The sequence below is a fragment of the Poecilia reticulata genome, linkage group LG12 (assembly GCF_000633615.1).
Source record: "Poecilia reticulata strain Guanapo linkage group LG12, Guppy_female_1.0+MT, whole genome shotgun sequence".
Classification (NCBI taxonomy): domain Eukaryota; kingdom Metazoa; phylum Chordata; class Actinopteri; order Cyprinodontiformes; family Poeciliidae; genus Poecilia; species Poecilia reticulata.
Genome location: NC_024342.1, coordinates 15,039,974 through 15,052,795, shown reverse-complemented (window position 1 = coordinate 15,052,795; position 12,822 = coordinate 15,039,974). Strand labels below are relative to the sequence as shown.

The window sequence follows — 12,822 nt, the reverse complement described above, 5'->3', positions numbered from 1 at the left end:
TAATGGCTTTCTGCTCCTGGGCATGAGCGATCAAGACTTACCCAAAGCATGACCAACTGAGCAAGAGGGCACCACTGTTCACTCATTGTCTGCAAAGTCAATAAAGCAGTAAACATTTCTGCTGAAGCTCTCAGGAGTGAATCAGATTTCCACCTGTTGGATATTAATGTCTTGCCTCTAAATGCGTTGCTGTTCAACCCGACTCATCTCTTTCCAGGATTTCGTCCTGAAAAGTCTGATCATTTCCAACTGACAACAAAATTACAGTAAATCCTGTTTTTGAAATCATTATCTATTGAGTAATATTTTCCAGAATACTGTCTCTGCTGCATCACATGTACCAGAATCTGTGGGGGGAAAAAAAGAAAAGAAAAGAAAAATAATCTAATAATTAAAAAAGCTCCAATCCAGCAGTGTTCTTTACGGTAACAGTAAATAACAAACGAATACTGGGCCTGAGCAGCTTTTAGATGAAAATGGCTGAAATTTGTTGGAGCTGCTCCAACAAGTTGTTTTACGGTGGGATGAAAGTTTTTTTTCTCTCTATCTGACAGCTTATTTCCAACATCTGAGTCTCGTTAGAGCTGTTACACAAAACAACAAGACTGCAGGGCAAGGCAATGAAGAGATCAGTGAGAAACTGATAGATTTCTCAACATTTGCTCAGCCATGATTTGTTTCTGCCATTATCACAGAGCAATGATTGTACGGTGCATTGACAGAACGGTCAGTGGGATGGGCTGTGTGTGTGTGTGTGTGGCTGTGTTGTCAGTTTGCGCCCCGAGCTCAAGCCACAGTCACTGAGCAGATGTTTTTTCTCTTTTTCTCTGTCTGGCTCCAATGCCTGGCATTTTTCATCTCTCATTCCCACTCCTTCATTCTTTTCCCTGCTTTCTTCTCATGGTGGACTCGTCTGCAGCAAGTTTGTTCATAGCTAGCTCAGTTTACCCAACATACTTTGTTTGAACTGCTGCAAACCAAAGCAGAGCTTTGCACATCACTACAGCAGCAGCAGCAGCAGCTTTGGAATACCATTAGTAATTGAGTAACAAGTAATCTCTAAATTAATTACATCTGGAATGATATTTTTAAGGTTGTGCCTCTCCTTTTCTCCATCACCTGGCCTGACATAGCCAATGTGTTAATTGTTAATATAGATATCCAGAGATACTGTATGTTGTCAGGACATGCAGCATCAAATTAAAGAAATTATTCAGGATTTTTAAGCTGAGGTTATGTTAAAAAGGAGTACATTAAACTTCATAAAGCCTTCAGATTAGCTCAAGGCCAGTTCCTAGAGAGCTTCAAGGAATCAGCCTTACATTACCAAATTAGGTTGGTTGCAATGGTATCGTGGATGCGACGGCTGAACTCTCATGCTGTGGAGATCTGTTCACTGGAATAACAAATCATGCCTGTCTGTCTGGGTTAGGCTGTTTCCAGGAGAGCTGTCCAGGCCTGACAGCATCGTGAAGTCTAAAGTTTTGATGAGGAGCGGCATTTGGGGCTGTTTTTCAGACGATGTCCTCGGCCCCTTTGCAGTTCCAGTAAAAGGCATTCCTACTGGTTCAGCAAATCAAGAAATATTTGCGCATGTCTTGTTCCCAACTTGGCAATTTCATACATTTTAAAGGTTCAGGAAAGCAATGAATAAACTGATATGATGTTTTTAAATTAGCTTGTGGTTGCTTTTTATTTAAGCCCAGAAGGTAATGCCAGTTTTTTTGTTTTTTTTTATAAAGAGAGAACTGAAACTCAGCATTTTTCCTGCCTGATTGCAGACATTTGCTTCTTGATAAACATGACATTTTTGTCAGTGTATATTTGGAAAAAAACTTATTTGAGGCATTTGACCTCCTTAAAGATATTCTAAGCTGAGAAATTGGAGATGCACCAACTTGTTTTTCCTTTTTATATGAACTTGTCAGCACTGTTGAAACAGGATTTAATTTCCTCTCTGAGATTTTGAATGTCTGCGCAATGAGACGCTCAGAGGCGGTGGAATGTTTCATCAGCGGGGTGCATGATTATAAATCCTCACATGGCACTTTTGCAACTTGTTTTACTCCACTTTGGGCATTATTGTTTGGGACGTTGCATCTGTGTGTGACTCAAAAAATGACGATTAACATCCGCAGGTTATGCTAATGCTGAAGTTGTGCTCAGGTAATTTGGTTTAAGGTACAGTAGATTTGCTTGCTTTTACTAACACGTGTTGTTCCAGGTTTTTTCAATTGTAACTTCGGCTTGGGCATGTCTTGCGATTGAGAAAAAGATTTTATACCAAGTTTTTTTTTTGCCTCATCCACCAAATAAGCACAACTGTTCAAAATATTCAACAAGAATCAGCCTCTTTATTAATTTATATAATAAAATAAGAAACATATATGATTTTCTTTTAAATTAACTACAACTGATGAATTCAACAAAATGTAACTCTCTGAAGTTTGCTCTTAATCCCTGCCACAGTTTGCACTAAGAAGAAAGTTCATCTGCTAATGTACATTGGTTCTTTAGAAATTTGTATTACACTGCACTTTATCTTAAAAATGTCAAACAACCTTTTGGGAGAACCTTCCAGAAATCAAACGATGTCCAATGTAAAGACTCTCAATTACAGTGTTTGTATTTTGCGGGACTGCAATGAAAAGTGCTGTCCACGGTGCTGAATGGTGACAAGAGTTGACACTATTTGGTCATCTATTACCTAAGAATATAAACACACCATGCCTATACACCTAATAAAGTGCTTTGATAATTGAATTGTTTAGGCCACTTTTCAAAGCCTGAATACCTTCAAATCAGGACTGTCTTTAGGCCTGCACGCAATTGAGTTCATTTTTAAAAACTGTGACCTACATTTCCTCTGATTTATATATTCAGTTAATCAGAAAAATAAAATTATCCAAAAAAAATCATTAGTTCCAGCTCTGTTCTTTATTCATACATCCATGAGACCCAATAAAAAAAAAGTCAACAGCAGCTGTTGTACATTAGCAGTATTTTTTGGAATCGTTTGCCCATTACAGTAACTCAAAGTTATTCAATAATTTATCATCATTTCACCATGGCATCTTTCACAGTGGTTCTTTCACCAAATCAACCTGTCAGATCATTCTCTGCCATGTGCAAAGTCAGGTCGTTTTGCGCGAACCAGAAGGCTGAGGTGCTGACATAAGCGACAGATTGTTGGCAGCGCCCAACATCGTCCATTCTAAGTCGAGTTACTCCTGCAGAGGAAACTACTTACTGACCGTACAGTAAGAGTGGAGGACTTTTGTTCTTATTCTTGGTTAATAGTTTGCACATGCATTCATAGCGGAAAGATGTTAAACTGAAAAACTTACAGGAAGATGGGTGTGATAACTCAAATCTGTCTGCAGCATACCGTGGACCATGGAGAAACTAAAGAGAAGAGAGAGGGAGGTGGAGATACGGCTGTTGTCTGACAATGTGCAAAAGGAAATTAAACAATGCTGAAACCAGACAGCAGACCTGGATTCTTCAAATCTGCAGTGTGGCAAAACAAAATCCAGCATAACTTTAATAAAAAACACATCTTTTTTTTCTTCCGAAAAAAATATACTAAATGATCCGGGTAAAACTACCTGTTACACACTTATTACTAATTTAATTTGATTTATGCAACTTTTTCAAACTTTTTCACACTACAACTACAGTTTAAACATATTTATTGGGATTCTTGATATATATATAGGAGACTATAGATTTGTCTCCTAGGATAGTAAAAGCCATAGATCGTGTTATATTTTTGAGTTAGCATGAGATTATGTATTTCCATAAGCACAGATATCATATACATAACTATGATATTGTCAGCTGGATTTATGTGCCTCTCTTCATAAACACTACTAGATCTTACTATATCGCCAGCATGTTTATAAATCCTAGTTGTAACACTTCCAAATTATATGTGTGACATTCTCTGTCAGCATTTGGACTCAAAATATTAAAATCCAGGACACAAAAGACTGAGGAGCAAATATTTACAGCAAGAGATGTTACAATTGGAAAACCAAAAAATCACGAAAGTAGCTCAGAACGATTTTAAAGTCTGTTAGAAAAATAAAGTTGTATATCTTTCAAAAGTATTAATTGTTTTTAACGGAATAAATATTAATCAGGCACAGCAAAAGGAGGGAAAATTAGAGATGAAGGAATGGCTTTTTTTTCCTGTTGGTTCTTGACCTACTCTGGGATTTAGTCTGGGAAGGGGAGGAAACAGAAAGAAGGGGGGAGAGAGAGGAGGAAAGTCAAAATGAAGTGGGACAGACCCCCCCTCCCACCAACATTACCACGCTGTACTCCCCCACCACACATACTTACAAATCCACATTTACATGTGGACACACACTTCTACACACTACATGTGTGCGCGCGTGTGTGTGTGTGCAGCATGCTCTTCAAAGCCAAGTGGTTTTAATAGACATCCAATTAGACAAAGACATCTGGGGAGCTGCTGTTGCAGATAAATAAGGTGAAAGGAAGACAAGATTCAGTCACCTCTCTGAAACTCCTGAAGATCAGGGGAAAGCCACTGATAGAGGCAGGAGCAAAGAGAGGTGGGGGCCTAAAGAAAGAGGGAGTCACACATGGGAGGAAAGAGGAGAGGCAACACAGCGCTCCTGCATTCAGACTCTGAGAAGCAAGGAGAGAGGACAGACCGGGAGCTTAGCTCACTGACAGACGCATAACAAGAGAGGGGAGAAAGACGAAACCAGTGAGGGCTTGGTTACAATCTCAAGTAACTTCAAAACGAGCTCAGGCAAAAAAGAGAAACAAAGGAGGAAAAGAAGACCAGAAAAAGTCTGGATTTCTAGACTTTTTAGGGGGGGGGGAAAAAAACTTGCCTTCATTGCCTGGATTTTTTTTTTCCTTTTTTTTGGACATTCTTAAAAGAAGCATCACATTTTTTTCTGTCTCCAATTATTCCTTTTCAAATACTTCAAGTGTTTTACTCATTCTCTTCTGCCTCTCTCCTTTACTTCATGGACTTGAGGATTTAAATGGGACTTATGCTTATGAGATAGATTATAGACAACATTGCAACATATATACACATATTTATAGTAACAAAGTTATAATTTGTGCTTTTCTGTTGAAGGAGTTGGAGCAAAAAACCTCCTCCTGTTGTGAGGTGATTTTAGATTTGGATATTGACACTTTCCAGAAAAGGGGAACAGCAACCAAATCAGCTGCAGCACCACCAGCAGCTGATCCTTCATCATTCTTCAAGCACAGGAACTGTAGCTCTGCTGCTAAAAGCCCTGCTCTGATCCACTGCCGTCAGACTGTTCTCACCCCAGTTGTTCCACAGGTTTCAACACCTACTGTCCCAGAGAGATTGCCGGTTCCCAGGCAGAGGAGGTCTAGTCGGTGGGTCAGGGGGGGGTTCTCCCGCTCTCTTTCCCTCTCCCTGCACCCGGCTCAGCATGCCCCAGCCCCTGAGCTCCTCCACAGCTCTCCCAGCTCCACTACCATGTGTAGATGGACAGTGACACAAGGTGCACCGGTCGCCTGGTTCTCCTCCTTCCCCTGCCGCAGACCTCCATCACTCTTCCTCCCTCTGACTTCCCTCCTGCTGCTCCTCTTGCTCGGACCCTGCGCTTCATCGACAGACTCTGAAAAGAGCCATGCACCAGAGGGGACTCCTACGCCACCTTGCTGGGCACCGCATCGCCCGTCGTCCGCAAGGTTGCCACGGGCGACAAATGTGTCGCTGTCGTCTGCGACAGTTGTCGGGCGACACGTGCGAAGCAGCTACAAGCATCTTCAAGGAGACGTGCGCAGGAGGAAGCTGTTCTCCTATCAGAAATTCTTTCTTCGCATTGGCAAGGACGGAAACGTCAATGGCACCAAAAGAGAGGATGATCCATACAGTAAGTTAAAGTTTATCTCTTACGGCATATTTTTGACTTTTAATTACTGGCCCAAATAATATTCTTTACCAGTGGTGCTGCCTGGTGAGTTTTTAATAAACTGTTTTGGTAAAACTTAAATGTTATGCTAAAGCCACCAAACACAAAGCTCCTACTACCAATGGCCAAAGACAGAAGTTTTTCTTCTTGTCTGTCTCATGAGTTTATATACAAGGAATGAAGTTTTTGTGTTTCTTTTTTGGAGCAAGCGTGCACATTGAGACAGGTGACTGGGCAAAAGAACAAATAACCGTGCTGCATGCTTCCAGCCATGTGCGGAGGCAGAGCATATTTGTCTGACTACAAAGAGCTTGGTTAGAAGAAAGCTTGACAGAAGAAGAGCAGGAGGGAAGAAGAAGAAGAAAAAAAACCAAAAAGAAACTAAAACAAGTAAGCCAAGCAGATAAAAACAAAGAAGGGGAGACGATCCACTGGAATCAATTAGAAATCGCCCAGAGAAAGTTCTTTGTCTTTGATGGGAAATATCTGAAACGGCTATTACCGAACCCCATGGGGAGAATGACAAGTCCACTTACTCCTTGCTGCTATTGTGTTGCAGCTCTAATAGTAGTGGGCATATGCTAAGTTTGAGGTTTTACTGACTCAGATGTAAAGTGATCTCTGCCTCTTTCTCTGAATGTGCATTTTCTGGGCTATGAAATATGATTTAACCCCCATTTATCCTGAGAGGGGTCAGTGAGAACACAGGACTATTTGTCGGTGCCACTAAGCTTCACATTTGTACGGCTGTCCTACTTCGCACTGGCTCCTGCCTTTGTCTTGCTCTGCCAAGATACTTCTCTGACATTTTTACTGCAGGTTGTGTGAAGTTGTACCTGATAAAGGGCGTCATGCATGCCCCAAACCAAGTGCCCAGTTTGCACACCAGCATATTTAAACACTTCAAAACTTCACCATGCGAGGCTTATCACAACCAGTTATGGCTGATTGAGAGCAGAAAATCAGCTGTTATCATTCTGTCCTCCGAAACTTTTATCTCATAGTTAAACACATCTGGAAGTTCTCCAAGACTGCCAGAGAATTTTGGCCTCTGAGCAGCTCGGAGTAACTCCGCAGCCTCAGGGCACACTGACAGTAGTTGTTGAGGGAGAACAGAAAAGTACTCCCACGCTTACCTACCCCAAATTCTCCACCAAGCTTTACTGAATACGACAGACAAACATCTGATAAACAGAGAGAAATAATTTTTATTTTGAATACTGTCCTGCTGCTTTAAATCATCTCCGTTTTTCTTAATTTCAGGCCGTGTCTGTACGAGTCATTCTAATTAGAGACACATCAAGATTGTGTTTCTGTGGTTAAAATTCGACTATATTAGGAGCAAGTATGTAGTGGTGCTGTCTGAGAGAAGACATTTTATGTTGTTGATTAGCATACTTAGCGGGAATAAAGCCACTGTCTCTGTTTATTCTCCCAAGAATGTAGATCCTTCATCCTTCGCTTATCTTTGAAATATGACAAATAGCTGGCAACATTTGAAACAGCTGATAAAATGATATAACTTTGGAGTAGTTTGTTCAGCTTTCTTGTCTGCTTTAAGTCTTGCTCTCCCTCACTGTCTTGCAGCCTGGATAAATCACAGACATGGCCCAGCATAATGAAAATTGTTTCTTTTTTAAGAAACTTCTTACGTCTCCGTCACATCAGCGATACAGAAACATCTGAATTTTAGTCTGCAACGAGAGCCTCCACAAGGAATGTTGATGCTCCATTCTCTGATTGGAAAAAGATTTTTTTAACAGCTGGTTACCCATCAGGCCCAATCAAGGAGCCAATTGCTTTGTGCATCTCTACTTGCGTTACTATAGGTCTTTATCTCTCATACATATGTCATAGGTCTCCACGCATCTGACCCTGGGACTTTTGGAGAATATGCCTCCCCTGCTGGGAACACACAGACGCACATGCATGCAGCTGAGCAGAGAGAGGCCACTTTTGCACATGGCCTCCATATGGCAAAGCCTACTTTTATTAGGGCCAGTGTGAATATATGCAAGTGTGTGTGTGTGTGTGTGTGTGTGTGTGTTTGTCTGTGTGTGCCACTCAGACACCAAGTTTTTGCCAGACATGGCTGAAGGAATTTCAATTAGCGTCTCTTCCTCCCTCCCCTTGCCTGCAGTGCTCTCTGACACACTCATGCGCATGTATGGATGGTTTTACACACACATGAATGGAGCTCTGCCATCAGGCTGCAACATGTCACTATGTCACTGACTGTAATGGCATTAGAAAAGCAATTAATCAGACTGAAAAGCTCTTGCATGTCATTATAGTAGAAAAATAGTAAGCGCAGTCTAGAGAGTGCGAACCGTGCTGCAGGGTCTTCGTTCTCGTGGATTCAGTCAGGTTTCGCGTTTGCGCAGAACCCTGATATATAGAGAGATCTGTGCACTTCTTGCACTTTTTTTGCATGAGCTCTGAACAAATTGCACCCTTCAAAGTAAAGCAAACAGAGCGTAACTTAATTCTGCTCCCTTGTCTTTGAACCTGAATGTGGTTTCTCACTTCCCATGTTTCATGTTATTCACACGCCTCTCTTGCTCAGGAGTTTTGCGCACCAACAGGTTTTGACCACACTTTTGTGTTTGTTTTAACATTTCAGATCATAACATTGTTCATGTACACAGTGATGCTTTCGTAGCTGATAGAAGCAAAACAACTGCTGCACACAGAGCAAAGAAACAAATTGCTTGTTTGATGCAGGTTTCTATGGGGCTCTCATTAGAAACAAAACATCTCCTCCTTTTTAACTGGACAAGTAACAAAAATTGGATTCAGAGGCAGATTTCCTGATATGGGCGAAATGGCCCAGGGCGACACAGACTGTGGGGGGACCACAGGGAAAAAATGTTGTTTTAATTGAGCCCCAAAGGAGCATTTTGAAAACCCAGAGGGATTCCTTAAATTACACTTTAGATGAATTAAACTTTTATACTAGCGTTATCACACATCATTAGGGCTACCTCATATTAATTATCTGCCAAGATCAATTTATATCAGACCAGTGGTTAAAACTTGAATATTTTTACTATTGTGATTCCCCCCTGTCTTGTTGAAGGGGCAAGCTGTGCTGTTTCTTTTTAAGGGGAAATATGACTCCCCACCCAGGGAGTCCCTGCCTGGGGGGCGCCATTAGCACACCAAAACAGTCAGTTGCTTTCCATTTACTAAGCATTCTTAATTGCCTGTCTAATCCATGGAGGAAAGCGACCACCTTGTGTTTGCTAATGTGTTAGCACTCTAGTCAAATATGCCTTTGCACTGTGGCTGGCTAATTATGCTAAAATGGACTTATGATCCAAAGCATTCGAGTTTGTGTTTAAAGGGCCGTTTCAAAGATTTTTTACTGAATCTGTTCCCAGCTTAGAATCCTAATAAATGAGTCTTATTAATGAATTTTCTAAGGCACAGAGATAGACATAACGCAATTAATTTTCAATTCCTAATATGTCTGATAAGATGACTGTTAAAAAGTTACTGTTATTTTTTAAATTGTGTTCATTGGTGAAGTGGGATCAGAGAGAAGGACAGAAGAGGAGGAACAAACCCAATGACCTTATTTCCAAACGGTCTACCTGTTCAGGACGTTGAAAATGATTAGCGTGGACATTCGCTCAAGAATGGCCGTCATTAGACCGTGGCCGTCATTAGATCGTTTAACTCATCTCTGGAGTTAAACGAAGATGGTTTAACTCCAGAGATGAGTCTCCCTAATGCAGTCGAGCCGGTCTGAGTATGTCAACATGGCGGCACATAATTCTAGGTTAAGTCTACATTATATAAATTTGTGCTCTCTGCTGCTCATCATGCTTTTCTATTTACCCTGATTTGCTCTGTGCTCATCTATCCATCTCACCTCATAAGTCCCTCGCAATGAGGCACTCTGGTCTCCATGTGGATGTCTTGAGGGCGCATCAGGATGTGATTAGCATTGATCCTGGCCCTGACCAAAAGGCAACAAGACTGTCCTTGTTCTCCTTCCTCCATGTTGTCTACAAAGCTGCCACATTTCATTCACAGACAAACAAATAAGGCAATAAAACAGTTTATGGCTGTTTGAAGTTTGACCACAGTTTGACTTCACTACAGCCACTCGGACAGCAAATATTTCCTCCACTGATTAACACACCATAATGTGGATTCATAGAAAGAAAGGTGTATTCTCTTTTGAGTTTTAACTTTTTTAACTTGTGTTTTTTTGGCACTTTAGTTGCTTTAAGATGCCAGTTAAACATTCCCATGTGTAAAAGATTAATTTGGACTTGAACTGTACACAGCTCTATAATATTTTATTGACCATTAGAGCACATAAAGATTTTGTTCTTTTTAACAAAAAGCTTCATGAGGGTTACTATAAAAGTAAAAGTTAAGTCAATTAGTGCAGCACAAAGGTAAATGTAAAAATATAATACCTCGTAAAAACGATCATGCAACACTACTTTTCCACAATTAACCAGAAATATCCATGTGTTTTATTGAGATTATTGGTGATAGATCAATAAAAACTAGAACATAGTACACAGAGTGAGAAAAATAACAGATGGAACACATTTTTTTGGGCGCGCCTGTACTTTGAAAACTACTTTTTGTTATACGGTAATTACAGCTGAGATCTTTTGGAGGAGGTTTCTGCCAGATTTGCATATCTGAAGGTTAATTGTTTTGCCCATTGTTCTTAGCAAAATCTCTCAGGTTCAGTCAGATCGAAAAGTGTATGTGGAGATGTACGTCTGGACTTTGACTGGGCCAATCAGAGGACAGAGAAGATATGTATAATTATTTGCTTCAGCATGCCAACAGCATAATGCTGCCAGCATCATTGCTAACATTGCAGTAGTGTTAGTCTTTTTAGAAACTTAATTTGGTCTCATCTGACCAGAGCACATTTTCCACACATTTGCTATTTCTCCTGTGTGACTTGTGATGTGGTATCTTTGGAGGTTTGCTATATCCTTTTCATTTTCAGATCATGGATTGAATTGTGCCAATTAATATGCTTAAAGCTCAGTTTAAGTTTTTGCAACTAACTCTGTTTTGTATTGCTGTATCACACACACACACACAAAAAAAAGAAATTCTGTCAAACCGTGTAAAAGGTAAATGGATATGAATACTTTGGCAAGACACTGTAGACTTGCAATTTTCTGTTCTGGTTTTGCTGTTGCACTTAGAAACTGAAAACTTCTCTGGGAGTGCGTGGAAATTTTTAAGCATATGTTTGGATTTATAGGTCCTTAGCAACAAAAATATGTATTTCTTTGCTCTTAGTGGTGTAAACCTCTAGTGCCTCAGCAAATTTAAGGAAGATCAAAACCTGGAACAAGTTCCTCCACTCCTACATTCTTTTCACACCCCTTCTATCCATGAAATTATTCCCACCCTTCCTTTCTTGCTGTTTCTGAATGTCTCTTATTTTGTATCCCTGGTTTTGCTGCTTCCTCTTTGCTCCGAGGAGCATGTTTAGGGTTCTCATGGGAAAAGGTAACAGTGTGGCCCATAAAAAGAGAGTTATGAGGTGGTACTGGATGCACCGAGGGTTAGTGTCAACATTGCTTTTCATTTAAGATTACCTTGACATCTTCATGGACTCTTCTCTGCACCGGCTGTAAATATAAGTTCTGTGCAAGCACCCCTGCAATAACTTGTTCATTAAACATTGAAGTGCTCTTATAGCTGCTGGTGTATCGTTTAAAATTAGTGGTTATGCTCACTGTGCAAACATAAAAAAAGGATGCGGCGCTCAGTCATGCTAATATTTACGTGTGTCTTTTATGTGGGAATCTGTTTGGAAACAAAATTAGTGAAAACATATTTGAATTGCCAAACAAAATCATTTTTATTTGGTCCTTGCATCACCTTTGTGGCGTCTCTAAAACACTAATAACTCTGTATGTATTAACAGATCAGTGTATATTTGATGGCTTCCTTCATTTTCTCTGTAGTGTTTAGTATTTTAAATGATGCAGGAATCTGGATAAATGAAGTTATTAATCCAACACAATTTATTTTGTTTTTTGAGCATTTTATTGTTTTAATGTCCTGCTGAAACTCTACATAACGCTGTCTTACATAACAGCCATGTTCCAAATTACTTGGAGATGTTCAATAGGCTTCATTATGAGCTATTTCGCAACAAATGCTCTGGAATGGATTAAGACAAAGATACGCAGAGTTTGTTCATCTTTGTAAGTTACAGCTCGTAATGTTCTACTTTAATAGTTTGTATATTATTGTGTGCTTTCGTATTTGTTACAGCGTTCATTTCTATAAAAATCTGAATAACTTTACAGGAACTTTTAATATGTTTCTAATTTAGGCTGCATCATGTTGCTTCTTTACAAGCCACAGCCATTTCTGTAACTGCATCTGTCCTGTTAAGGGGTCTCATTCCATCTCAAACACAGGAGTGAGTGTGATCGCCCAGGGGTCAAGAGGTGTGAGTGCCCTTTGACCTCATTACTGCCCATGCAGGGTCATTTTCGGAGCATAGAATGGCTGATACAAGCATCCTGGAAATCCCCACAATAAATAAAATTCCCTTGTATGCCATTTAAAAGGTGATGGGCAACACTGCATGGGGTTGAAATAGTTTCCTTAGCATGAGAAACCAACCACTGAATCAAGGCTGAGAGAAACAGTATGGATATTTCTTCCCATTAACACAGTTGAAGGTTAAGGACCAATAAATCATGACCTTTGCTTTTTAGCTAGGCTCTTTCTTTATAGAAGTAATGCCCAAATTGTAGTGGAAAAGCTCAACGTTTCCTGTGTGAACTGTGTGGCAATCTCAGTCTAAGAAAATGTAGTGTCATTGATTGTGACTTTGTTGTAACCAGGGGTGAAAGTAGTTTTAAATTCTTGG

General features: G+C 40.2%; 1 protein-coding gene across 1 annotated transcript in view; it reads left to right on the top strand.

The window, feature by feature from the left end:
• Window positions 1-4,700: 4,700 nt before the first annotated feature.
• fgf10a (fibroblast growth factor 10a) overlaps window positions 4,701-12,822 on the top strand; it is a 23,589-nt gene continuing 15,467 nt past the window's right edge. The window contains exon 1 of the mRNA XM_008424055.1: window positions 4,701-5,900. Within this exon, the coding sequence (XP_008422277.1) occupies window positions 5,501-5,900 (400 nt within the window). The 5' untranslated portion in view covers window positions 4,701-5,500. The remainder of the gene's footprint in view (window positions 5,901-12,822) is intronic.